Consider the following 27,576-nt stretch of genomic DNA (forward strand, 5'->3'; position numbering starts at 1 on the left):
AATGATTACAAAAAGCAGTTTGTTCAAACCATGAACTAAACTCCCAGAGAATTAGCAGAGATGCCTTCCGAGACATTATTAGGTAATGAGTGTGACTTTATTATAGATTTTGCCAAAATACTTGTTGTTGCAGTTATTGTATGAGTTGAGATGGTTTACAAAATGGTGAAATGAAGAAATACTGTTTATTTATAACAAAACCCACGTTTTCACAAATATTGTTTTAATATATGTATACAGAAGCAGCAAAACACGTCTGTAGCAAAATAGTTTATTGACAAGCTGTATATATAAGATTAATAAGTAAAAAAAGAAAAACTTATTCAAAGAATACATAATATATAAATTGTAAAATAAAATATATAGAAAAGGTAAGAAAAAATGTATGAGCACTGAATGTATATGATGACGATGATGATACTAATGTATTTATGGCTTTATCTGGGTCATCATTCTGTACAACTTTATAAGGGAAGGACGGTGTTGTTGTCTTATGATTTTGATGACGGTGTTTATGAGTTGTTTTAGCACTTTTGTTTGAGAAATATTCACTTGAACGCCCACCCACATAAGCGTCTTTCATTGGTTCAAGAGGAGTCTGAGATGTAGCTAATTTATGCACGACAGCAGTAGCTGTAGTTGTTTCAACAGATCTACATGACTGGATCTCAGGTGTAACAATCATGTCAAGTGAAGGCCGCCGGAGTCCAACATTGACATATGTCCGCGTGAACTGGTCACATTCTCCTGACGGCAATAAAAGCACGCGCCCAGGTTCTACATCTGACAGAATTATACACACTGTGTCATTTAAATCATTATATCTCTGTAACAAGATAATCTTTTCCCAGTACTTGCTTTCTATCATACTTATACACTTGAAGTCTTCATAATTTTTAGCAGTCAAATGGCAGTTATCATACTGTAAGCGAATATGAGACTTCTTCTGACATACTTTGAATAAACGACCTGCACATGTTCCACCTGTCTGAAATGTTGCATTAAGAATATAGCTATGGTCTAATGGACATGTTATTCCGGAGATAGAACTAGGTTTTGTTATCATTGGCTTAAAAACGTCATTGTATGTCCGGAATGCATCGCCGATAGGTTTGGGATCACCATGAAAATTGTTCGTGCTACAAATTTTTGACCACACGTTTGCGTGACCATTTTCCAAGGGCCATGTTTTACTTTGGCTTAATGCAAACCCATATACATTCGAGCGCATTCGTTTAAATGCAACGCAAGTATATCGTGGCCGACATCCGTTAGTGAAAAAAGAAACCGTCGTGAACTGTTTAGTCTTTCTAGAAGATGGAGAATCGGGAAACGTTACGCAGCTAAAGGATCCAAGTCTATCATATTGCAGTTGTGATCCAGAAATATTAACACTATTTCTTCCATATGCATCATTTAGAAGCCATTCTCCTCGTATTTTCCTAGGAAAATCACAAGCCGTTTGATATACGTTAGGATCACATTGTCCGCACGATCTCAAACATTGGGATGTGAAATAATCGTAGCACGGTAGTCTACTACAACCATTATGTTCATCTAGGCATAAACTGTTTTGATTGATTAATTCTAGTTCCAGGGTATAAAACTGAGCGTCTGAATAATCATTACAAGTCGGGTCCATATATAATATCATCATTGTTTTACCATCAAAAGAACGTCTGGCTGGTATACGGAGACACCATAATTTATTCGTATCTGGGGCTCTTAAAATTGTTAAAACATCGCCATCTTGTCGCCATGACGTCACACAAATTGCTTTTTGTGTTACACTCATTGGAATATTGCCTGCGCAGTGATCAATTCGGAAGTCAATTGTAATTCCTTCACCTTTATGACATTCACTTTCAAATCTCATAGGAAGTTCCATAGAATTACAAGGATGAGCGGTTCCACCTTTATCTCTCAATTTCATGTTATACCCACCCGCAAACGGGCATACTTGGAATTCCTTCTGAGACATTTCATATGAAACAAGTAGTGATGGGTCCAGTTGTACTTGTCTGTCATCACAAAGAACCGATGATGGTTTATCAGATGGCATTGAAGACTTCATTTGAATAACTGATTCACCTCTTTGAACAAACACAATGCAAGAAAAAGTATTATTCTCATGCATAACAAGGTATTTGTTTACATCAACCATTTGATAGCATCTGTCTTCCCATTCATCAGATATGAAGTTTAGTTTCGTATTTTCCTGCTGAAACTCCATTATGTCTTCCCGGAAGTAGATGGCAATGCGTGTCGATCTGTGTATATTTTTATGCCACGTGATAAGTTGTAGGTATTTGGGGAAAACGCAACAGTAGGCCACTGAGAGGCTCATCAGAGCTATTATAGTTGTCGGCTCTTGTTTCATCTTTGTCGGCAAGATCAATCTGAATAAGACATGTATTTACTGCATGAGTAAGTAGAATATAAGCAATTTAATAGAATAAGATAATTGTACAGACTCAATCAAACCGAGTCTGCAATTTATATGTTATTTTGCTGATTTTAATGCTTCTGAGTGATCGCTATTTCCAGAAATGTGTATACATGTACATAGTTTGATAATCAATTCATTCGGCTCAAACCTAACTATTCTTACAACTTACCGACATTTCATTTTATGAATTTCAAATGATATTGATATGTTGTATAACCTTAGCAGCTATGTTAAGAACAAATCATAGAAATAATGTATCATGTGAGCTTATTTTATTTAGAAATGTTCTAGTCTGACACTGATATCTTGACTATTTATCGAAGTTACATGTTAAACAGAATATAGATATAGATGTTACATGTTACACAGAAATTAGATATTGATGTTCAGTGCTTTGTTGTGTAATGTTGCATGGTATGTCGTTAAGATGTTTAAATTAATCGCTTCGGCCTTAAGGCATGTTTGTAATTGGAAGACTTTGGCCTGAGACCTGCGTGATAACGTAACTGCGTATCTTAACTCCATACCTTTCTTTATTTTATCGCAAAAATGTATTGCCTTATTACAGAACAAAAATAAGAGCTGTATCAGAACATTGCGTGTATTTCCGAACATTCAATCTACTTAAATATGGAAACGTTGTTAATGTATAATCATAACCTTTATATGAGCGCATTCAATACTTTCAATTCACGTATTTTAATGTAAGAGTTTTTAAGCATCTTTATAAAGATATTTTCTTGGTCTGTTCTGTTAACATTTTTTTAAATGTAGAAAAAAGACTTTCTCGAATAAAAAATAATATATAATAAGTTGTATAAAAAATTTATATTTGTGAATTCTGCAACAATATTTCTCCTTGTGATTAGTAGTTTTATAATACAATTAAAACGTGCATAGACTTTAAACCCATTTAATCATTTCTTAACTTTTGAAGAATCTCTTTGATGAGGAATACAGCTTAATATAAAATGTCAAACAATGCCTGATGACAAGCTGCAATTCTTCTAACTACAAATGAGCATACTCTGGGTCATGGCTCAGAAAGTCATATCCGGCAATTACCATATTTTATTCGGACTTAGTACAAATCGCCGGGAGGCATTTAACATTTCGGCACATCTTTGGAGAATACTACACGATTGAAAAGATGGGTTCATCTAGTCAAGAATGGCAATTAGCGCTAAAGCAATAAAGAAAGTGTAAAAGTGTGCCATCAATTAGCTATGTTGATTGGACTCGATAGTCAGCAGTCACCATTTTCGATACGAAAGGTTACATTAAGACCGATAGTTTTTTTTTCTGTGAATGCGTGTGATTGCTTGTGTGTGCGCACGCATGCATGCTTGCGTGCGTGTCTGAATATTTGTGTACATGCGCGCGTATGCTTGTGCGTTTGCATATTGTATTTATGTATTTATCTGTTTTTCTGTCTTTATCTATCCCGATTAATTTTTATTCTAATTTTTACAAAATACATTCAATAATTTGCAGTATGATAATTCAAACTTATTTCATTCTTTGATGGCTTTCATATATTGCATTTTTTAATTCTTTATCACACCTTATTGATCATACTATATGAGGAAATTCAAAAGGCATGCTGTCAATTAAAATCTCTTAGAATTGTTTAATCGTATTATATAATAGCTATTGAACAGCACTTTTTGCTTTTTCCATAAAGGGAGTCAGATGAATTTGTCATCTAGATTGATTTTCTTCCCAGTGCAAATAACGGCATGGCAGCCAATGTGCATTTATGGCAGCCACGTGTCCGTATAAAAGGTGTTTAGGTAGTCAGCTTAGAAAACGTATTTATTAGCGCAATGCTGTTTCCCTATCATATCGACAATGATTAAATCAATTTCAAAGTTTTACTGTCATATATTTTGATTTCAAATGTATTTTGAGGCCTAAATTCTGTTTGGAATCTTTTCCTTTTCTTGCCAAATTCTTGGGTTTAATAATGGGTTTAACGACATATATAGTTTGTATGCACATTTTTTTATTTATTTCATTTATTTGTTACGTCGCACGAGCACAGTATTGGCGACTTTCCAGGAAGACTTCAAGTGTCCCTTTATGTGTTATTTCAGGCACAAACGGGAAAAATGTACCTGAGTAGAACCACCGACGTTCTGTTAGCTAGCGGATAGCTTTCTCACTTGAAAAGAATCCGACGACACTGGTGCGAACTACGTTAGTTACAGCATTAAAAAAAGAATATGGAAACGATATGAAATATTCTTTACGCAAGTAACTATGTCCTTTCTAAAAAGTTATTCAAGAATCGTACTGTTTTGCTTATTTTCTTTTCTTGGAATATCATTTTAGTTTAGATGTAGTATTGTAAACGTGATATAAAGGTTTTATTTGAAACCTAAAGACATTAATAGTGTGACTGGGGCTATATGATTACGTCGAAAGATATGATACTACCTTAATTAGCCAAACAATAAATTATTCAGTAGAGTTATCTGTAAGTAACAAAGGGTATTCATAGAATGAGGTATGACACTATTTTCTTTGCTAAGATAATCAATCAAAATTGACAAATAATGCATTGTCTTCATGGCTTGTTCATTTCATTTGTAGCATTAAAAATGAGATAGTTATATATAGTTTTAATCCATTTTCTTCTTACAAATACATTGTGATTCTAGATCCTATAATTCTGGAAAAAGGAGATCCCGTATGAGCTATGAAAACAGCAAAAGTTTGCTCGATTTTATTGAGTCTGTTCATGAGAGATAATATAAAGTACAAAATACTCCATTTCACATAGCATTGGCTTCATTGGTTTTCAATTTTCAACATTCAAAGTATTTGAGCCATTGTTGATCAAAATGATCGAATATCCAAAACTATAATAACATCACTTAAGACGGGAAAGGCTAAGACAGGTAGGGACAATTATACAAAGTGAAAATGTTGATATTTCTATACTGATATGTCTGTTATCTGATGTATGTGAACAGACACTTCTAATATTAACTCATTCCGCAAAATGAATGAAATAATTCCAAAGTTAATATCAAATATCTGTATTATTTATTTACTAGAAAATGACAATATCCTAGCCGGTAATTAATCCTGCGTCTGGAGATATCTCATTCTGTTAAATCCGAGACATTAGCATATCTTAATTGGTTTTATTCTTAATTTGTTTTATTCTTAATTCGTTTTATTGCATGCTTCTAGACGACTAACTTGAGTTTTTAATATCTATTCCAACATATTCGAGTATTTCTTGAAATGATAACTCTTTTTTATGTAAACTGTTGTAAATTTAAAGCCAGACCTGTGTGTAATTTTTATTTTTGAGAATTTGCAAGCAGCGTTTCGTCACATTCAATAAACTTTATTTATTATATAAGTAAATATACAAATAAGATCCTTTGATGAGACATTTGTTGATATTTCGTCGGAACCGACGGTACACACTCCGTATATACTACATTTAATTTATCAATACTGGTGTACAATAAAAAGACTAGGTTACTGAGGATGTTGTTGATAAGGAATTACTAATACTGTGGTGTACCGTATGTGTGTATTGTAGGTACAAACATTTATTCCTTCCTCGTCGTGTTAAGTGTTTTGTCTTTTAAATGGTTAAACTTTAGAGAGACTGACGATAGTTAAAAATTAGCCCACAACCATTCTAATTCAATTGAGTACGCTAACTTAACCTAACTCTATACTAACAACAATATGTATTTGAGACGGACTTGACCAAAAGGAACAGAGAAAGAATGTTGAACTATTCAAACGTGAAGCTGTCAGCTCAACTAAAGACAAAGTAAACAAATAAAATCAGAGGTAAACTTTGTTAAAAGAGGCACGAGACGCTAATTTTAATTACCTTTAAAAAAATAAGAACTGCCATACAAATAATAAGAAACGCGATATTAGTCGATTATGTAAATGTAAAAGCAATTTCAATAGTTAGTCGAATAAAAAACATCATAAATATACAGGTAGATTATTTGAATTTTTATAGGAAAAAAGATCATTATGCTAACTATTTTATTAAACATACTTACTTCTCGAAACTTTGTATTTTTTAAAAAGAAAATTGAATTTAAATAGATAATGTGTCAGACTAAAAATATTGGACAGCTTCATATTCAACAATTTCATTACTATGGAAATCCTTGTGTGTTTAAGAATAACTTTATGTTTTATTCCACCATTAAGATGTAGATATTATTGAAAGAATATAAAAACATAACCAGATAACGTTTCTAGTAGAAGGAATAAATTACAATGCTATCTGTGTCGTTGTAAAAGATGCTACTTTATACCACCATACGTGTGCTATACAGAAAAAAAACTACTTTATTAAGGCCATAAATCGCATTTCATTTAAAAGGATAAACAAGTTTATAAATGATATAAATAGGAAAATGTCGTCCGTACTTTACAGTGAGTTTGAAGACTTTTTCAATAGTGTCACCAATATGTTGGCGTATAGGTAGAATACAAAGAAATAAATACTTGACAATGGAAAATAAAGTATTAAAAGTATCCTTTGTTTGGTAAATACTTGACATTATTCTAATTTCTAAAGTTTCATGAGACCTTGCTGGAAGCAGAAAAATTATAAAAAAAGACAAATGATGGTGACACTTTTAAACTTTATATTGTAAACAATAAAATTTCATAAATAATTTTATTGGCAATGTTAGATGTTATTTTAAAATATTGTATTGTTATTTTATAAAAAAAAAAGTAATCGCAAAGAAACAAGCATATAATATTCGTCAATTATTGTGTGCAAAGCCTTATGTCCAAAAGTGTATTATAAATAAAATATTACCTTTTCTAATTGGCATTTGAGTTTTTTTATTTTAATATCCCTTCTCTGTTTTAACTAACGAAAAACATGTTATACTCATAGTATCCAATAAAAGGTAAAAGCATAGGAATCAAATAGATAATTTTCTTGCGATGAGTGGGAGCACTAGAATTGTTTGCCAATAGTTTTGATTTCTTGCTAAACTTTTCTACGAGAGTAAGCCGTGATGCTTTGATCGATATAGGCAGGTAAAGCATGCCGCTTCTACTGTCCTGTACTGTCTATATATGGTCATTATCGCATGCCGACCGTGAATTCTTATAGTCAATATTTGCATTGATTTATCGCAGATCGATGGTTTAACAGCGCGTGATTACAATTGACCACACAATGTGTGTCATTCTTGAGAATATAATATAAATCATTCTTAAAGGTATATTATGCCTCAGAAATACATATTCTTTTAATTGTTAATAAATGTCAAACTTATGTTTAGTAATGTTTTCATAATTGATTAAGAGCTTGTAAGATGTTTTACAACTGAAGAAAGTAACACTGAACATGAAATAATATATCATAAAGGTAGCAAAACGTAAACAAAATAGTATGTTGACTTTCATACAAAATAGTAATTCACAATAATCATATCAATTCCCAACAGAGCAAAGAAAGCAAACAATTGTTCACCTATGTGAATAGTGAGTAATGTTAGAAATGTAACAAGATACCAAAAATCAAATACAAAATTGAAAAATAAAATGAAAGCATTTCTGAGACGTTATGGGCCTGAAGGTACGCATGAGGGTGCCGACTAATGATAATTTCCAAACTTAATTTCATATGACATATTTCGTCATGATTGCAATTACAATTCAAGAAGTAAATTCACCAGTTTCGGATTTGATTTTGACATTGAAAAAAAATGAAAAGTATACCTAAATAATAAACTTTTCAAATACCAATTTGTATTTAATGGTACCGAAATAATTTTCTAACTTCCTTAATAGTGATGAGGCAAATAATATTCTTTAGTAATTAAACAACCACGTTATTATGGTGCGTTACTGACATTTTGTTGGTTTACAATCACATAAACATGCCAAGCAGAAGAATGGCAAAGTTAATTGTTTTAGTCATGAAATTAATTATCCAAGCGACGGAGGCTTGATCAAAATGATTAAATCGGTGTATCACTAAATCTTAAGTTCTTGAAGTTTTATATTTCATTAAAGACGTAATTTGTTTGAGACTGTATACAAAATTGAAATTTTAACGCTTAGTAGTAGATGAATTAGATTTCTTTTAATTAATGCCTTAAGATAATGTTTTAAGAAAGGATGAACAGTACTAACAAATAAAAGAGAAAAAGTGCAAAGTTTATCGTTGGAAGAACATGAAAAACTGGCATTACTATTTATAATTGTTGAAAATGAAATAGCTTATTTCAAACGACTTAAAACACAAATATACGTAAGAGCTGTAGATAAATCTAACGTCTACATTAAGTTATAAGGAACATTATTGTTAATAACATGGAATTATGTACGAGAAATAATTTATTTCTTCATTAATATGGGTCCAGTCTTTCATACAATTTTGGTACGGTTTTATAACACTTTAATGTATGAGTGGAAAAGATATCTTATTCTTATTAACATTAAGAAACTTTAGTACATGTAGTTAGTTTAGTTTTCAATGATGGTAATAACATTCATTGTAAGATACGAAATTATGTTATTGTCGATGATATTTTTCTTCATCTAAATAGAATCCATTAAACAGATAAACATAAATTAACATAAATATATAAGATTATTTTAGCAATAGGATGTAGGATTTAGTAAGCAAACGTTTTGGACAAATATAATGTAAATAAGTATGACGATATGCACAAAAACTTACGGCTATATTACATACGTCACTGTTATTTTTGAAAGACATCCCAAAATAAAAACATAGTTGTACAAAAATCAAGCGCCATATAATGGTTCCAATACCGGCTTTCATTATTTTTGAAAATGATAATTAATTAATTATATCAATCCAATAAAATCAAGAAGCGATTTGTAAGTTTAAAGAAAACATTACCTCTAAGATCCTTGAGACAATGTACACTATTCATGTTAATTTGAAGACTTGACAAAGTTACTTTAAGTAAGGTAAAAATTGTTAAATTACTTTAAAAACGTGTATATATCCATCTAAAGTCAATGACGATATTATAAAAAAAAATAAATAAATGCGTTACCTTTGTGATATTTTGCTATCAAATTCTATTTTCCAAGTTCTCACATCTTTGATAAAGTTGTTCTGATATATCCACTTTGACGTTTTAAAAGCAATTTAATTAATTTTGATCTAATTTTATAAAATATTTAACTGTATAACTTGCACCCAGCGTTATTTTCTACCCGCAACCGTATTATTTGATTTATTTTTGGAACCATTGCGCGCGCTCCGCAAATCAATAGAGTCAGGTATACCCTGTCGCGTTCATTGTCCCGTCCATAAAGAAACGGAACTTTCCTTATCGACTATTTTCTAGATCAGTGTAAGATTTCATTAGATGGTTGAAACTACCCTGGGCTTACATTGATTTATCGAAAATCATTTGACTTGATAGAAATAATTGACCAAGAAATTACGGGAATGTAAATAATATCTGTTCACATGTTATAAAATAGAGGCGCTGATTTTTTCCCAATAACCTTACAGGTTTATTTGGACATCGCTTTGTAGAGTCGCAAATCTATAACAAAGCAATCTATATTGAAGTCTATATGAAGCCTTGCTTAAAATTTTCTAACATGTTGATAAAAACCAAATTGTTTTGAAATATCTATCCGAAACAAGTACCATCGAATGATTTATTTCTTTATAATTGTGCTTGCCATTTCCAAGCCAACTGTTGTCTTAAACAATAATTTAGGTATAAAAAGTCATCATACATGCAAGTAAAGAGAAAAAAAATAGGGAGATGAAACTGTTCTTTGACATGTCCCTTGAGATTTGCAATAACTTAAACATCTTGCAAGTTTAATACAATAGGGAGAATTATTTATGAACTTCATGTTATGACAAGATAACCAGAAATGTGGATTTGTCTTCACTTCGACTGATGACGTTTTCAATTAAGAACACGGCTACTTGTTCGTGGTAAAGATAAAATGATTTACACATGCAAAGAAACCTTAAAGAAAGATATTAAATTAACACAGCAATTTCAAGAGATATAATGGCGTGTTGTCAACGTGCAGGGGCTTCACCATTAGAAACTGTGACAGCAACATTGATCTCTTACTAGGGGGCTATTATATCTATTAACGAAGGAATCAGCGTTCCATTTAAACACACACCGGCTAAATAATGGACAATAATGACACTTCTATTTCAGAAACTTTCTGATATCCTTCAGGAATACTTCCAGATATGGAATCCTTCAACACATCGTTTGACTGTCCAGTTTTTTAAGTTATTGAAATTTTTATTCGAGATTCTTAGGAGTGTTGTTCCAAAAGTATGTGTACCTATGTACGTATTTTGGTCATTGATATAAAATTCAATCATTTAGTTACGATAATAATCCAATGTTAAGTTCATTATTGAAGATTTGCTCCTGAAAATGTGCATGTATGCCCTTACAATATTCAATAGTGTCGGGGGGATTTGTGTTACCTTGATACTTCAAAATGACGTTATGTCATAACACCGTTGCTCTAGTCCTCAAAGTTTTCAGTCTGCTAGAAACAGTTTCCACTGTAAGCAAATCAATCTTAAGTATATTATGATAACCTTTTAAGCCATTTATAATTAATGAGTTTCTTTAACATAACGTCAACGTTAACGATGATAGAGCATTGAAAAAACTTGACGTGATATGCTTTCGTGAATTGTGTTTATGTGTTAGCAAATATCATAGAACATTCAATAATGAAACAAAAGTTTTACATCAACACACCAGATAATCGGCACAACAGATGAAGTTGTCATACGTAATTATATAATATCAAACGCGAAATCGGTAAAGGTAACGATAAAATGCATAGCTTTTATATTTGAAGTAGCCTCCAAAATAATACCATTAAATTAGATTATTTTTTCAAATTCTAGTGGTTTTTTCCCTGTCCTTTTATTACTGCAAAACATATTATAAAACCTATTTATAACTAATCATAAATGATGGCTATATCTTCTGACATGCTGTTCATTTTTTTCGTTCGAATTAAACGCCATATCCTATAATCTAATTCAATATTGAGACTGTACCAGACAAGTAATTGAGACATTGATCTTTTCGTTAATTGCCCCAAGTAATGTGATTAACTTGACGGACAGCGTATGTTTTGATGATAGTTTCTATACTGGGAGACTGTCTAAAGAACGATAACTGACTGAAACATATGTCTGAGAGGAAAAGGCCAAGACAATTAATGATATTATCAACATCTAACGCCCTCTGTTTCAATACATTGTACTTTTTTGCACGGATCTTAATCGAACCGAATTCAATTAAATTATGTCACATTATTCCAAAATGATGGTCAGTTCCTCATTTTATTCATGATAAAGTGAAATTTTTGTCATGACAATTGCATTATGTATGTTATATTCTACCAGACAGTGAATAAAGAAAATCCACTGTAGAGTGTTAGTAATCAATTTCATTGCCGTACTTAAATCAACAGAAGAAAATAAACAAGATAATGAAGGTCATGAAACATCAATATAAACAAACCAAGATCTGAATGCTGCTTGTATTGATCGCAAAAACATCACAAACTTGACGTTATTGTTTTACTGTGACATCATCACCATACAAGAGATAAATTGTGTTGACATAAGGTCGGAAAGATGAAACAAACTATTAATTAAAGTCAATTACAGGTTTGTCTTATCGATTAAGTAAATTGCCAATATCAATTAATGTTACATGGTCTGCCTTCAGATAAACCTCTTCAGAAGTGCAGATAACAATTCATAACACTTATATATCATATGAAAATTGAATAAGTGAAAGTGACTTCTTGGTTTTTAGGTGACCGTACAGAGCAATATCTCGTGTAACAAGATGCCAGAGTCAGATGCCAATGTCAATGTCAGAGCTTTCGTTGAATCTTGTGAATAAAAGATTATAGCTCTTTCTTTTCTTAAACATTGTCACGTTTTTTGTATTATCATTAAAGGGTATGAATACCAGTAAAAAGCTGAAGTTATATACGACTTGTGTAAAAAAGACAAATTAAACATTCACATGGTTTATTTATTATTCTTACGATCATACCTAGAAAGGGTATAACAAAGGTTGTCTCATTAATATTTCACCTTTCTGTGTGTAAAATATAGAGTTTTATTTGGCTTGCGCTTACAAGGCATCTTTCTTGATATATTAAATAGGAATAATTATGTTTCTTATAAATTTTGACAGTTATAATTGATAGATAACGGAAATATAAGTTTTGCAATAATAACTATTTCACATCCTTCACTAATGTAATTATAAATATAATAATAGTATATAATATTGATAATACTATAGAATAGCTAGGGTTCAAAGTGATTAAAAATGTAAATTAACATTTTGTTTTAGAACAATTTATTACAATTACCTGTTAAATATAAGATCATGAAATTTTACACCTCCCCAACGGCTACAACATATATGTATTTCGTGGTTTGTTACCATCAACATAATGTTAGCCCCTCAGGGGTTTCCTGTAAAGGTTGGGGCACCAGAATTTCAGCCACCGTTTATCCCTGCGTGATCGTAAGAGGCGACTAAATAGATTTGAAATACTAGAGTCTATGCCTCTCTTAGCTCCAAAAGGTGAGGTGGTTATGACCCCTGATTTAACACCCGAGGTTAGCCAAAATCATCTTTCCTGTTTCGGCGCCATTTGGCCTTAATTGTGTTGGTGCGCCGTAAAACCAATCCAAACAAACAAACATAATTTCAATGGCATTGCAGCCAGTCATTATAGACCAACTCGCTTTAAACTCGCAATCGATGAAATCAACCTCAGTTCAATAGCTGATAAATTAAAAATAAAATTGCAGATTGCATCATGTTGAAGTTTATTCAGATGATAATCTTACAATATATAACCAAGAATTTGACTATGCAAACGGTAACATATAGAATGTAAAAGCTGATCGGCACAACAGTTAACAATTGAAATACTAGATGTAAGACCTAATATAAAATACATTCTCGCTTCAGATTTTCCTATGTCTTGTAGACCAACTCTAATTATATATTTAAACAAAGTGTTCGGCAAAACTCAAAAGAATCTCATTAACAGTAGATTTAATTTCATTTTATATCAGAAAAGTTGAATAATCTTTTTGATGTATTACATGACTGATTAATTTACAAAGAGCACCTGCTCTCGGTACCACTTTTTATATCTGAAAAGGATATTCCTATTTCTTCTGGCACTCGGGTTAACCATTACTCATCAGAAAGCAGATGGCACCAAGAAATAAAATATTCTACTAATTATTCCCTAGAAGATGTAAAGAATTTGCCAGTTAGTTGTCAACGATGATTTCAAAGAAAAATGGCTATGAACGACGTGTTTCTTTACAAATGCAATTAGATACTTTGCTGTTTACTATCATGAAGTTTCATATAATGATAAAGATGGGTGGGTTTTTGTAGTACTTTCATAATCTTTTGCAAAACTTGAAATATGTTCTCTCCCTTTAACATCATTTATTTCTTTAATTTTAAGATAGGAAAATGAAAACGCTGAAACCGTGGTTTTTAATTGTACTGGTGAATATAGATAAATTAAGATTAACATATAAAACACTTTTTTTTTTTATAAATGTATAACCGTTTGATATCAAAATATAATATATTGTGATAACTTTATGCATGTATATACATATACTATATCGTTTGGGCAATCTATACAAACTCTTTATCATAATTATTATTATTAATTATTATTATTATTATTAATATTACATACTTTGTTCATTTAACCATTTGCAGTAATAATACCGCACCGATACAAAGTGATAAACAGGTATTTTCCTTTCCTCGGAAGTAACTATTTTTCCATTATTATTAGCATAACTTTCATAAACCAAAAGATAATCTATTTATTCCAAACTACGCGTGTTGACTATTGGCCCCGTCAAGTCGTTCATCATTTTTGCGTGTTGAACGCCAAACCTATAATCTAATTCAATATTAAGGCAGTACCAGAGAAATGTTTGAGAAATTGATCTTTCGCTAATTGTTCATCTAACTTAATTAACTTGACAGACAGCGTCTGTTTTTATGATCGATTCTGTAAAGGGTAACTATCAAAAGAGCTGTTACTGGAACCGATACGTGACGAGAAAGGTCCAACATTAATTAATATAATTATTTCTCTATTTATCTTCATATAACTATACACATGTATATTAGTTTCCTTTTTTAAAAATGATAAAACAACACAATTATATGGAAAAAATAACTGACCTTTACTGCAATGATAGTAAAGAAGCAGATGTCAACCGTATACATGTGTAACTCTTATTGAAGCAGTTCAAAATATTTAAAAAAGTATCATTATATCGAGAGTTGACCTCAAAACTGTTGTAAGTCCTTCTTTATTTCATATAAGTAACATGAGTTTTGCAGTCAAAACGTCGCTCAAGTGTCATTTTTGCAGTAAGTCAAATAGGATATCAAATAAATATTTTTGAAAATCGAATAATTTAGAGTGGTAACAGGTAATTAAATACAAAAATTTATATGTAACTTGCTGTGGATGAGCATTTTCGTTTAATAGTTTTTTTAGGTATTTGAAGTTCTACGAGAACTACTTTGTCACTTCTGATGACCAACACCTTATAATTACATATTGAGGTAACTTAAGGAACAGCACATATTTTAACACTGTTCAATACAAATACTTCAATATATTTTACAACCGATTCTATTCTAGGTCGTGTATCGGGAAAGTCCTCAAAGTATTCAACTTGCTAGAAACAGTTTCCACTGTAACAAAATAATCTTAAGTAAATTATGATAACCTTTTAAGTCATCAGTTGCTAATGAATTTTTATAAAATAACGTCAATGATAATGATAAAAGAGCATTTTAAGGATCTTTCACCGCCTGCCAGTACAGACCGGAATATCTAGCTCGAGGGCAACTGTTTACGGCAGTAACGAGACTGTGCCGAGTTTCCGCTAAACTAATACCCGAGAAATAGATTTTACAGCCGATGTCTGATTATTTTCTTAAATATAACAAATATAACAAATAATGATATTTTGAAAAGAAATAGTAGCCTATGAATTTACAATCTATTTATAACTAACCATAATAGTTGGCGATCTCTTCTGACACTCTGTTCATTTTTTTTAAATGAACAACATAGCCTATAATCTAATTCAATATTGAATTGAATTGAATTGAGACATTGATCTTTTCGTTAATTGCCCCAAGTAATGTGATTAACTTGACGGACAGCGTATGTTTTGATGATAGTTTCTATACTGGGAGACTGTCTAAAGGACGATAACTGACTGAAACATATGTTGGGAAGGAAAGGGTCAAGAAAATTAATGATATTGTTAACACTCAACGCCCTGTATATCAATACAATGTTCTCATTTGCCAGACTTTAAATCGAACCAAATTCGCTTAATAAGGTAACACTTTTCCAAAAAAGATGATTACTTCAACTGCCATTTAGTGTACCTTATAATAAGACATGCAGAACGTATGAATATGAATAATATTATTTTTAAATAAATTTTAACAGCCAATGAGTTGGCATGTATTTTGAAAGAGCAAATTAGAGTAAGGGCTTCAAATACCGGGGTTTTATTGAATTTGTTGTAAAAGAAGCTTTAGCCTATCTTGCATACAAGATTGTGTTGCTTTTTTAACAATGGTGTATATTTATAGTAAAAGAAATAAATAAATACATAAATAGGAACCGTTTACGGCTTGCATTTTTCCCGGAACATTGATACAAAAAAAACACATAAAGTGTGCAACCTTTTATAAGGAAATTTTATAAGCGATTTATTAGCGCCTTAAGACAAAAATATTTGTTTATATTTCAACTGGTATTCTTAAAGGCTAAAAAGAATGCAAATACCTTACGTTTGCAAACTTTAAAAGCATTTTTGGTAAATTAGTTGCGGTAATAGTGCTCATAATGTTGGTGTCTTTTTTAATGTAAGTTTCTATTGTTTTCAATATAATTTCATGTATCCATGATAAAGAAGAATATTTGTCATGACAAAACATTATGTATGTATACTATACTGTATATATTGTATGCTATAAATATGAATTGCAACATTTTCTCCATACCTTATATTCGAACAGACAGTGACTGCTCCACAGACTGTACAGTGTTAGTAATCAATTTCATTGCCGTACTTAAATCAACAGAAGAAAATAAACAAGATAATGATGGTTATGAAACATCAATATAAACAAACCAAGATCTGAATGCTGCGTGTATTGATCGCAAAACCATCACAAACTTGACGTAATTGTTTTACTGTGCCATCATCACCATACAAAAGATAAATTGTGTTGACATAAGGTCGGAAAGATGAAACAAGCTATTAATTAAAGTCAATTACAGGTTTTTCTTATCGATTAAGTAAATTGCCAATATCAATTAATGTTACATGGTCTGCCTTCAGTAATCTCTTCAGAAGTGCAGAAAACAATTCATAACCCTTATATATCATATGAAAATTGAATAAGTGAAAGTGACTTCTCGGTTTTTAGGTGACCATACAGAGCAATCTCTCGTGTAACAAGAGGCCAGAGTCAGATGTCAATGTCAATGTCAGAGCTTTTGTTCAATCTTGTGAATAAAAGATTATAGCTCTTTCTTTTCTTAAACATTGTCACGTTTTTTGTATTATCATTAAAGGGTATGAGTAAAAAGCTGACGTTATATACGACTTGTGTAAAAAAGACAAATTAAACATTCACATGGTTTATTTATTATTCTTACGATCATACCTAGAAAGGGTATAACAAAGGTTGTCTCATTAATATTTCACCTTTCTGTGTGTAAAATATAGAGTTTTATTTGGCTTGCGCTTACAAGGCATCTTTCTTGATATATTAAATAGGAATAATTATGTTTTTTATAAATTTTTACAGTTATAATTGATAGATAACGGAAATATAAGTTTTGCAATAATAACTATTTCACATCCTTCACTAATGTAATTATAAATATAATAATAGTACATACTTTGAAGTAGATTGGCTTACAATGGACACATTTTCCATAAATATTTTAAATATTGATAATACTATAGAATAGCTAGGGTTCAAAGTGATTAAAAATGTAAATTAACATTTTGTTTTAGAACAATTTATTACAATTACCTGCTAAATATAAGATCATGAAATTTTACACCTCCCCAACCACGGGGGAGAAAGTGTTACACGAAGGATGGAGTTCTTATGATAACTTGTTTGGAGATCTTATGATAACTGTCACGGAGTTCCTGGAAAACGTTACGGATTTCAGTGGAAAACTTTTCTATATACTTGGAGAACTCGCGTAAAAAATGGTTATTTTTAACTTTAAATGGGGAGTTTGAGGTGCTAAATTTAATTTTGATAATTAAGCTTGCCCTACATATTGTATTTTGTTTCAGAAAAAATCTTTAGATACATATTTTGTCGCCTTTTTAAAAAAAAATCTGGTAGTTTTGAGAAAAATTACCAAATTACTTGCTAATTCGTACATATTGACCTTTTCATTTGTGATCTTCTTCGTTGCTATACTTAATTACCTAATTATTATGGAGAGTTGCAAACATAAAGCCCAGGCTAATAAATTTATACCCGATTTTTCAAATGTTACGGAGTTCTTGCGATAACTCAAAATATGTCCTGGAGTTCTTATGATATTTTTTGTTACTGTCAGTGTGTTTTTGTGCTTAATCACGGTACGTTTAAGCGTATTTTATTAGTCAATAAGTGTGTAAATCATTATGAAGCATAGTACGCTTATCATTTGCACAAAAGTTTGGTTATATAACGTTGATTTTGATCGTGTTTTTCAGTTCTTACCTCCGTTTCTTGTGTTTTTTTGTGTTTGTTTTGGTCTTTTGTGTGTGTTTTTTTTAATTTTATTGGAATGACTGTAAACATACTTGATGTAGAGCATTTACTTACAGGATAAAAATACGCTTTGAATTTAATACTCAAGCATGATTTCGTCATATATATATTATTCCTGGCAGTTTTAGAAAACATTAAGTAACTATGCTATGGGTATGCATGTAAATGGTTTTCAGCAAAATAGGAGGTAGTATGCACTACCCTTTATCTACATTTAATGAGGTGGGTGTCGTCTTTATGTATTCAACGGGTATTTTCAATTTCTAAAAGGTATTCAGTTTTTGTCATAGAAACGTAATAAAGTTCTATGACCATGATATGACGATAGAAAGTAAGTCTACAATAAGATATGTGAGTAACCGTAAGGTTCATGCCGTTTATCGACCTTGTTCCTTTCTCTATTAAATCCAATATGTAGCATCACGTGACGTACAGCAATCTCCATATTTCGGAAAATTACTGCATACATTTTTCGAACTTCTTTCGCTCGAACCCGTAGGGTACGTGCAAATCTGTCGAAGAGATCGGTGGTAATCGGTTATTTTTTTATGCATAAAAAGATCATACATTTCGGGTGCATAGGTGTGAAGAGTTACATGGTATATAATGATACAATTTACTTAGCCGCTTCTTGAGGGAAGCCCAACTACTTATTGTCTGCTGTAGAAAGGCGGTTGCTTAAAACATATAACTGAGAAAAAAGTGTAAGTTTTAAACAATTTTTCCAGGTTTTGATTCAGGTTTTCCTGAAGATTTTTGTTTGCTTGTTTGTTTCATTTTACGCCTTTTCCCAACAGTATTTCAGTCATACGGGCGGGTAGTATCCTAACCATCGTTCCTGAAGAGTTACACCAGTACTATACTACCTTCCTCAGTGCTAAACTACCAAGGCATCTCCCGGGGATCGAACCCACGACAGAGAGGTAACTGGATTAGAAGTCATCGACTCAAACCCCTCGACCACGGTTCCTGAAGATAGCTTAGCACCTGTTTATCCTATGTAGACTGTACACCAAAGCAGTTTCATCGTCTTCTCCAGATATATTGAATGATCGTGTTTTAATTTTGCCACATGGGCCTCAATGTTGCATTTGCGGAAACTTATCGACATAAAAACTTTTGTTGACGAACAGTATACACAGAAACATTTAGTGCATTCGTTGGGTTTATAATGTCAAATATGATTTCGCACAAAATTTAATTAGGAACTAAAAACACGATCAAAACCAACGTTATATAACCAAATTTTTTGCTGCAAATGATAAAGCGTACTATGCTTCATAATGATTTACACACTTATTGACTAAAACGTGCCGTGATTAAGCACAAAAACACACTGACAGTAACAAAAGTTATCATAAGAACTCCAGGACATATTTTGAGTTATCGCAAGAACTCCGTAACATTTGAAAAATCGGGTATACATTTATTAGTCCGGGCTTTATGTTTGCAACTCTCCGCTATAATTAGGTGATTATGTATAGCAACGAAGAAGATCACAAATGAAAAGGTCAATATGTACGAATTAGCAAGAAATATGGTCATTTTTCTCAAAACTACCAGATTTTTTTTAAAAAGGCGACGAAAATGGACTAAAATATTTTTCTGAAAAAAAAACCAAAAACATAATACAATATGTTGGGCAAAGCTTAATTATCATAGTTAAAATTTAGCACCTCAAACTCCCCATTTAAAGTTAAAAAAAATAACCATTTTTACGCGAGTTCTCCAAGTATATAGAAAAGTTTTCCACAGAAAATCCGTAACGGTTTTCCAGGAACTCCGTGACAGTTATTCATAGGAACTCCAAACAAGTTATCATAAGAACTCCATCCTTCGTGTAACACTTCCTCCCCCGTGCCAACGGCTACATCATATTTGTCTTTCGTGGTTTGTTACCATCAACATAATGTTAGCCCCTCAGGGCTTTCCTGTAAAGGTTGGGGTATCAGCAACCACCGTTTATCCCTGCGTGATCGTAAGAGGCGACTAAATAGATTTGAAATACTAGAGTCTATGCCTCTCTTAGCTCCAAAAGGTGAGGTGGTTATGACCCCTGATGTAACAACCGAGGTTAGCCAAAATCATCTTTCCTGTTTCGGCGCCATTTGGCCTTAATTGTGTTGGTGCGCCGTAAAACCAATCCAAACAAACAAACATAATTTCACTGGCATTGCAGCCAGTCATTATAGACCAACTCGCTTTAAACTCGCAATCGATGAAATCAACCTCAGTTCAATAGCTGACAAATTAAAGATAAAATTTCAGATTGCATCATGTTGAAGTTTATTCAGATGATAATTTTATAATATATAACCAAGGTTTTGACTATGCAAACAGTAACATATAGAATGTAAAAGCTGTTCGGCAGAACAGTTAACAATTGAAATACTAGATAAAATATATCCTCGCTTCTTCAGATTTTCCAATGTCTTGTAGACCAACTCTAATTATATATTTGATTTAAATATATTGTTCGGCAAAATTCAAAAGAAGCTCATTAACAGTAGATTTAATTTCATTTTATATCAGAAAAGTTGAACAATCTTTTTGATGTATTACATGACTGATTAATTTACAAAGAGCACCTGCTCTCGGTACCACTTTTTATATCTGAAAAGGATATTCCTATTTCTTCTGGCACTCGGGTTAACCATTACTCATCAGAAAGCAGATGGCACCGAGAAATAAAATATTCTACTAATTATTCCTAGAAGATGTAAAGAATTTGCCAGTTAGTTGTCAACGATGATTTTAAAGAAAAATGGCTATGAACGACGTGTTTCTTTACAAATGCAATTAGACACTTTTCTGTTTACTATCAGTAAGTTTCATAATTATAATGATAAAGATGGGTGGGTTTTTGTAGTACTTTCATAATCTTTTGCAAAACTTGGAATATGTTTTCTGAACTTTTCTCCCTTTAACATCATTTATTTCTTAAATTTTAAGATAGGAAAATGAAAACGGTGAAACCGTGTTTTTATAATAATTTATTGTACTAGTAAATATAGATAAATTAAGATTAACATATAAAACACTTTATTTTTTTATAAATTTATAACCGTTTGATATCAAAATATGTTGTGATCGCCTTATATATGCATTGACAATATCATTTGGGAAATCTAAACAAACAATTTATAATTATTTTTTATTATCATCATCATCATCATCATAATCATCATCATCATCATTATTATTATTATAATTATTATTATTATTATTATTATTTCATACTTTTTTCATTAAATCATTTGCAGTAATATTACCGCACCGATACAAAGTGTTAAATAGGCATTTTCCTTTCCTCGGAAGTAACTATTTTTCCATCTTTATTAGCATGACTTTCATAAACCAAAAGATAATCTATTTATTCCAAACCACGCGTGTTGACTATTGGCGCCGTCACGTCGTTCATCATTTTTGCGTGTTGAACGCCAACCCTATAATCTAATTCAATATTAAGGCAGTACCAGAGAAATGTTTGAGAAATTGATCTTTCGCTAATTGTTCATCTAACTTAATTAACTTGACGGACAGCGTCTGTTTTTATGATCGATTCTGCAAAAGGTAACTATCAAAAGAGCTATTACTAGAACCGATACGTGATGAAGAAAGTCCAACATTAATTAATATAATTATTTCTCTATTAATCTTCATATAACTATACACATGTATATAAGTTTGCTTTTTTTAAAATGATGAAAAAACAAAATTATATGGAAAAAATAATTGACCTTTACTGCAATGATAGTAAAAAGACAAATGTCAACCGTATACACGAAGCAGTTCACGAGGATTGACCGCAAAACTGTTTAAAGTCCCTCTTTATTTCATATAAGTAACGTGAGTTTTGCAGTCAAACCCCGATATTATTCCTTTAGATAGTGTGCAATTGTTTCCTTGAATTCATATGATTCAATTTCAATAAAGCCACTGGTAAAGTTAAAAGACGATTTAATATAATATCAGCGTTAATTTCACTAATTAATTAAAGATTATTCAGTTTTTCACATATCGGTTTTGCAATTATTACATATATTCATTAAAGGAAGCAATTTAGGATAGGACAAAATCAACCACAACACGTGAATATAACTTTTTTTATATGTTTTGATGTTATTTTTTCTTTTTTTGTAGCGTACATGTAATATTAGGGGAACACGCAGTATCACACGCAGGACAAAACAAAACATCGTGCTTCTGTTTTAATCTCTGTTTTGTTTTTGGTCCAACATCGAATATTTACAACAAGGTGAACTGTTATTTTTTTTTTATTTTGTTATATTAGAAACATATGACATACGAATATGTAAGCTCTTCTTATATGAAATCACAATTACAATTCATATACATGTATGAAGTACCCGTCAACAATTTCAAATATAATTAGAAACAAACATAACAAACATATCTCATTAAAGTGCTCTACAAATTTAAAAATGTTAGTATAAAATATATAGGTACACTGTAACAATTATCTAACAAAACATATAGTTTATATATTCATAAAAAAACAATATGAGAGACATTAAAAATGAGCGTTCCATTATGAGCATAAATCGGTTGAGCATAAATCATCTATACTTATATTTTTATTTACAATTATATCATTCATACATATTTACTTTTATTCGCGTTCATCGCCATTTTACTTTTCTATCCAGTAAAATAGTACAATCTGTACTCGACGTGTTGCATTATAATATTGGTATTTGTTACGCCGATTTACATTGGATAACCGTGACGCTAATATTTTTGATATACAATGCTGCTGCAAATTTATGAATTAATTTTCTTTTTTAAATCAAATCAAGCAAGCAAATGTGTAGTATTTTAAACTCGTAATAATGATTTAAACATACTGAATGGCTGGGTATAAACGGTTGCTTACTATATAATATAAGTTATGCTTTGCTATAATTATAATATATGGTAACAACCATGAATACTGTATATAATGAACTACTTGCTAAATACCACATCAATATATATTAAAGCATAAATAGTAAGTGCAAAATAGCATAATTTTTTCTTGGATAAAAGCAGTTTTTGGCACACACAAACATATATACATAAATAGGTCTAGTTTCAAACAAATATCACAAATGGCTGGTGACTTAAAAGAATGTACTACTTCTTTAAAATACAACGTTTAACGTAAAATTCTAGGAACTAATTATAGAATAGTCTTTACAGTTCACATTTTGAATGAGAAACAATAAAATAGATATACATGTAAATAAAGGTAGACAATAAATTAGTCCCAAGTGTACCAAATTTTATCAGAAAGTCCTAACAATAATTTATTGGATTAAAAAATCACATCAAAACACTTTTTAAGACTTCTCTCTGCCTTTTCGGTATTATAACTACGTTTCGTTATTAATAATTTCAGTCTTTTTGGTTTTATAAATACCTTCTGTCTTTTCGTTTAAAAAGTCTACCCTTACGTATCATTCGAGTTAATACTCATTTAAAATATCAAATTCTTTGCTACCCCCATTTTTGGATATAAATATAAATGAATAAACACATTAAAAACAATCGCTTACAGTCCATATACTATTAGCAAGGGATAATGGTTTCAAATTAATTGTATATGTATAAATAAAACACATAAAAATATAAATGCAGTAACAATATCTACATGTAAATAGGATAACACTATGTGTATTAACAGTTTAAAAAGTCTACCATAAAAGCTTTAGTTTTTAATACAATTTACAACATTTTAAAGCTGTATTTTGCAACAACATAAATATAGTCAGAATATATAGATCCCCTTAATACAAATATCAAATATAGAACATGGGCATAAATGCTTGAAAACTTTATGGGTTATGTTGTAAAGTCTAAGACCCTAAACGACATTAGTTGGAGAGTTTTATTTTAGATGGCTGACAAATCAATGTCCGAAACGTGCACTATCTTTGAATAATCAAATAAGAAATACTGAGACCAACTGTAAAATGATTGGTTTCAGAAATTGCAAAAGAAAAACACGTTGTGGTATACTTGTTTAAGATACGAGATAATAAATAGTTCAATACTTGTTAGGTAATCCAGTTTCATGTGAAAAAATCTCAAATTTTAAGTTTAATTTTGTGCCGAAATTTCTGTTGTTGGCTCAACAGATCCATTTCGTAATCAGGACAAGTTGAGGACCTAGAAATATCAATATTTCATAGACAACATTTTTCTTAAATTTTGAGATGAGTTTGGAAACAAATAACTGAAATGCACATGTGTTGCTTTCTCGGAATTTGTCGAGGGCAAAAAGGCTGCTTGCTATTTGAGGCAACGAGCTGACTAGTCATTTTCATCATTTATTTTGGAATAGATATTCAATTAACACATAAACCATCTGTCACACGAATGTCGTCCAGGAAAACTTCTATCCTTTCATTTGTATATGTCTCCCTTTTGACTTCAAAGAAGATGTGATCATACACCCCATGATGTATTGGTGTAGTGACGTGTAACCACTTATTTGTCTCTACGTTTTCCGAGCTCCAAAATACAACCGGGTTTATTAATTGCGCGCCAAAAGCTATATATGTACCAACAACAAGTTCATGTGTCGTCTGCGTTAACTTTTTAAAATGGAAAGTCACACAGTGAGGGATGGAAGTGAATTCGTGTGTTAATTTAGGTGAAATCAATTTAGACATGGCAGGGTAACCAAATGTTTGCAAGTCGCCACCTGCTTTTATGAATAGATCTGAAATAAAAATTATAAAATAGTGTAATAGCGCAGTCTGATCAGGATTCATGCTATTCGCTAACCAACCCTATGACAAGTAGAGAAACTGATAGCGAACAGCATGTATCCTGATCAGACTGCGCGGATGCGCAGGCTGGTCTGGATCCATGCTGGTCGCAAACGCACAATGTTTGTTTTGTCATGACGCGGCTGAAATGGCTTGAAAATGTGTTCAAATATTTTAAATTATACACGAAATAACTTGCTACAGGGGTCCAATATTTGTAAAAGACATGTCTAAGGCCTTAAAAGTTACTTACATCTTGAATATCAAAAATAAAAAAGGGCACCGGAGATGTGATGTTAAGTTATCGTAAAGAAAAAAACCTTGTTCAGAGTGCATTAATGCCACCATACTGTCCGCTGAAAAAGACCAGGGCTTTGAATTATGACCTGTGTACTGTTCGTAATTGCACGTGTTCCCATCATTGAACGTGCACGTCAGAAATTCCGAGCCTGTGAAATAGAAATTAAAAAAATCTTTAACAAGTTTACAGTTAAATATACAGATAACCTTGTTAATTAGCCCATTATTCAAAAATCAAAACAGTTCATAATTTAAATTTATATAAGCATAAAAAGGTCTCTGGCTTTAATGACTAGTCACAAAATCAATAAATGTCACCGTGAATTATGTTCTCAAAAAATCAATATCTACGTTGTCACGGCATGACTATCCGTACGGCAGCCAACTGCGAATTTGCTCAATCGCGTCCTCTGATTTTAAGTAATACTTAGAAGCTGACCCGGGCCGGAATATTTTATGGCGTCACTCCCAAAAGAATTCATGCAGCGTCCTGAGTCGCGTCTCCACTCCACCGAGAGTGTACTGAATACTAACAAGTATCAAACGATTATAAGCGTCCACTCGTCGATTCATGGTACAGGCACGCAGGGTTCTGTTTGTTGCATTGCGACGCTGCTTGTGTTTGTCTAATTTCAGTTAAGAAGGTTTAATTGCCTCAAAAATAAATATTGTGAATTTCTTTTAATACTGTGTTACATGAAATTTTCTCAAATGCAATGCGAATGTCAGATTGATTTTTCGCCTTCTAAACACGGACCAACTCCTTGGTCTTCCCCTTGGCTTTGGCAGCTGACTTCTTTGCTGGCATAATTACAACTGGCTGATTTATCTAGGATGCAATTCAATGTAAAGTCATTGTCGCCCGGCGCCCGCGCGGCAACCGTCCGATTCACTTTTAAATCGCACAGGCGCCGTACGGACATCGGGCGGCGACCGCCTGATCCGTTCAATTCTTTCTGTAAAATCCACTTAGCAAAAAATCGCCCGACGACTGTTCCATTCATGACTACGCAAGGTATCAGATTTAAAATCGCCCGGCGTCCACGACATCTAAAAATCTGCCAATTTTATAAAAATCGTTTAATCGGACGGCGCCCGTTTTATTTGTGACCTAGGCATTATGAATGGACTTAAGTAACACGTCAAAACACACTTTAAATTAAATTAACTGAATTATGATATAATATAAACTATACAAGTATCTACTTAGAATACAGAACAGACGAAAGAATCTAAATACCTACCAGCGCATTGTCCAACTGACATAGAAACATTGTCAAGTCCTAGACCAACAATGCCACCATTTTCACTCAATGATTCAAATCTTATATTATTATATTGAGCAGGTACTGTGACCTCCGTGGATTTCCAGGAATCTTTCGCCGGATAATGACTTGTGAATCTCCAAAGAAGTTCCTTGCTTGTTCCCTGACCGTCACTTTTCTCTACTCCAAATACCGAGAGTGTGATATTTGAATTGCCACTAAACATGAACGAAAATGATAGGCAGCCATCTCTGTCCGTATTAAACATTGGTGTCTGTAGAGCAGCGGTCAGTGGTTCGTTCTTGTTGCTTGCCGACGATGTTTTAGTTGCATATAATATAGTGCCTACAAAAAGTTAATTTGAAGGATTTTATTTTCTTTTTTTTTCAGATAACAAAAAGGCGTTGACCAATATGTGGTAATAATATATGTAATTTATATTTTTAACCCTTTGCGTTTTATACCCTGGATGGAAAATATCTCTGAAGCAACTGAACCATGCTCACGTATGTTTCTGTGCCTTGTACGCGCTTGTAACATAGTTTTCAACGACCGGTCTTTCGTCACCATAAAACTCATTATGATATTGTCGTTGTGACAAAAATTCAAACAAAATCAACATTTCACCACAACAAGGTAATGTTTTTTACTAAAATATACTCTAATATGTAAAATTAGTTTGATATCTTGGAATGATTTGTACCTTGAATAAAAAAAGCTACCTTTTATGTATTTATCACCAGGTTTCCTTGTCCAGACGTAATTTCCGGTTGATAAATCAGTGTAACCACACCAACCGTTGTCTTCGAAGTCACATGTCACGTTCCTCACGCCTGATATAGATATATTATGAGTGTCAATAATACAGA

General features: G+C 31.9%; 2 protein-coding genes across 2 annotated transcripts in view; both read right to left on the reverse strand.

Annotated features, from left to right (window-relative positions):
* Positions 1 to 241: 241 nt before the first annotated feature.
* On the reverse strand, positions 242 to 9,770 carry LOC132744860 (uncharacterized). The gene is made up of 2 exons (XM_060733650.1): positions 9,499 to 9,770; positions 242 to 2,399 (listed from the first exon to the last, which is right to left on the reverse strand). The coding sequence occupies exon 2, from the start codon at positions 2,378 to 2,380 to the stop codon at positions 320 to 322; it is 2,061 nt and encodes a 686-aa protein (XP_060589633.1). The 5' UTR covers positions 2,381 to 2,399; positions 9,499 to 9,770; the 3' UTR covers positions 242 to 319.
* A 12,803-nt stretch (positions 9,771 to 22,573) lies between these two features.
* The window catches only part of LOC132744863 (mucin-5AC-like), a 34,715-nt gene continuing 29,712 nt past the window's right edge, over positions 22,574 to 27,576 (reverse strand). Inside the window, exons 20-23 of the mRNA XM_060733653.1 lie at positions 27,430 to 27,540; positions 26,687 to 27,052; positions 25,463 to 25,591; positions 22,574 to 25,093 (exon numbers count right to left, since the gene is read on the reverse strand). Of these exons, the coding sequence (XP_060589636.1) occupies positions 24,717 to 25,093; positions 25,463 to 25,591; positions 26,687 to 27,052; positions 27,430 to 27,540 (983 nt within the window). The 3' untranslated portion in view covers positions 22,574 to 24,716. The remainder of the gene's footprint in view (positions 25,094 to 25,462; positions 25,592 to 26,686; positions 27,053 to 27,429; positions 27,541 to 27,576) is intronic.

The sequence above is a fragment of the Ruditapes philippinarum genome, unplaced genomic scaffold, assembly GCF_026571515.1.
Source record: "Ruditapes philippinarum isolate M1 unplaced genomic scaffold, ASM2657151v2 ctg2411_1_1_1_1, whole genome shotgun sequence".
Taxonomy (NCBI): domain Eukaryota; kingdom Metazoa; phylum Mollusca; class Bivalvia; order Venerida; family Veneridae; genus Ruditapes; species Ruditapes philippinarum.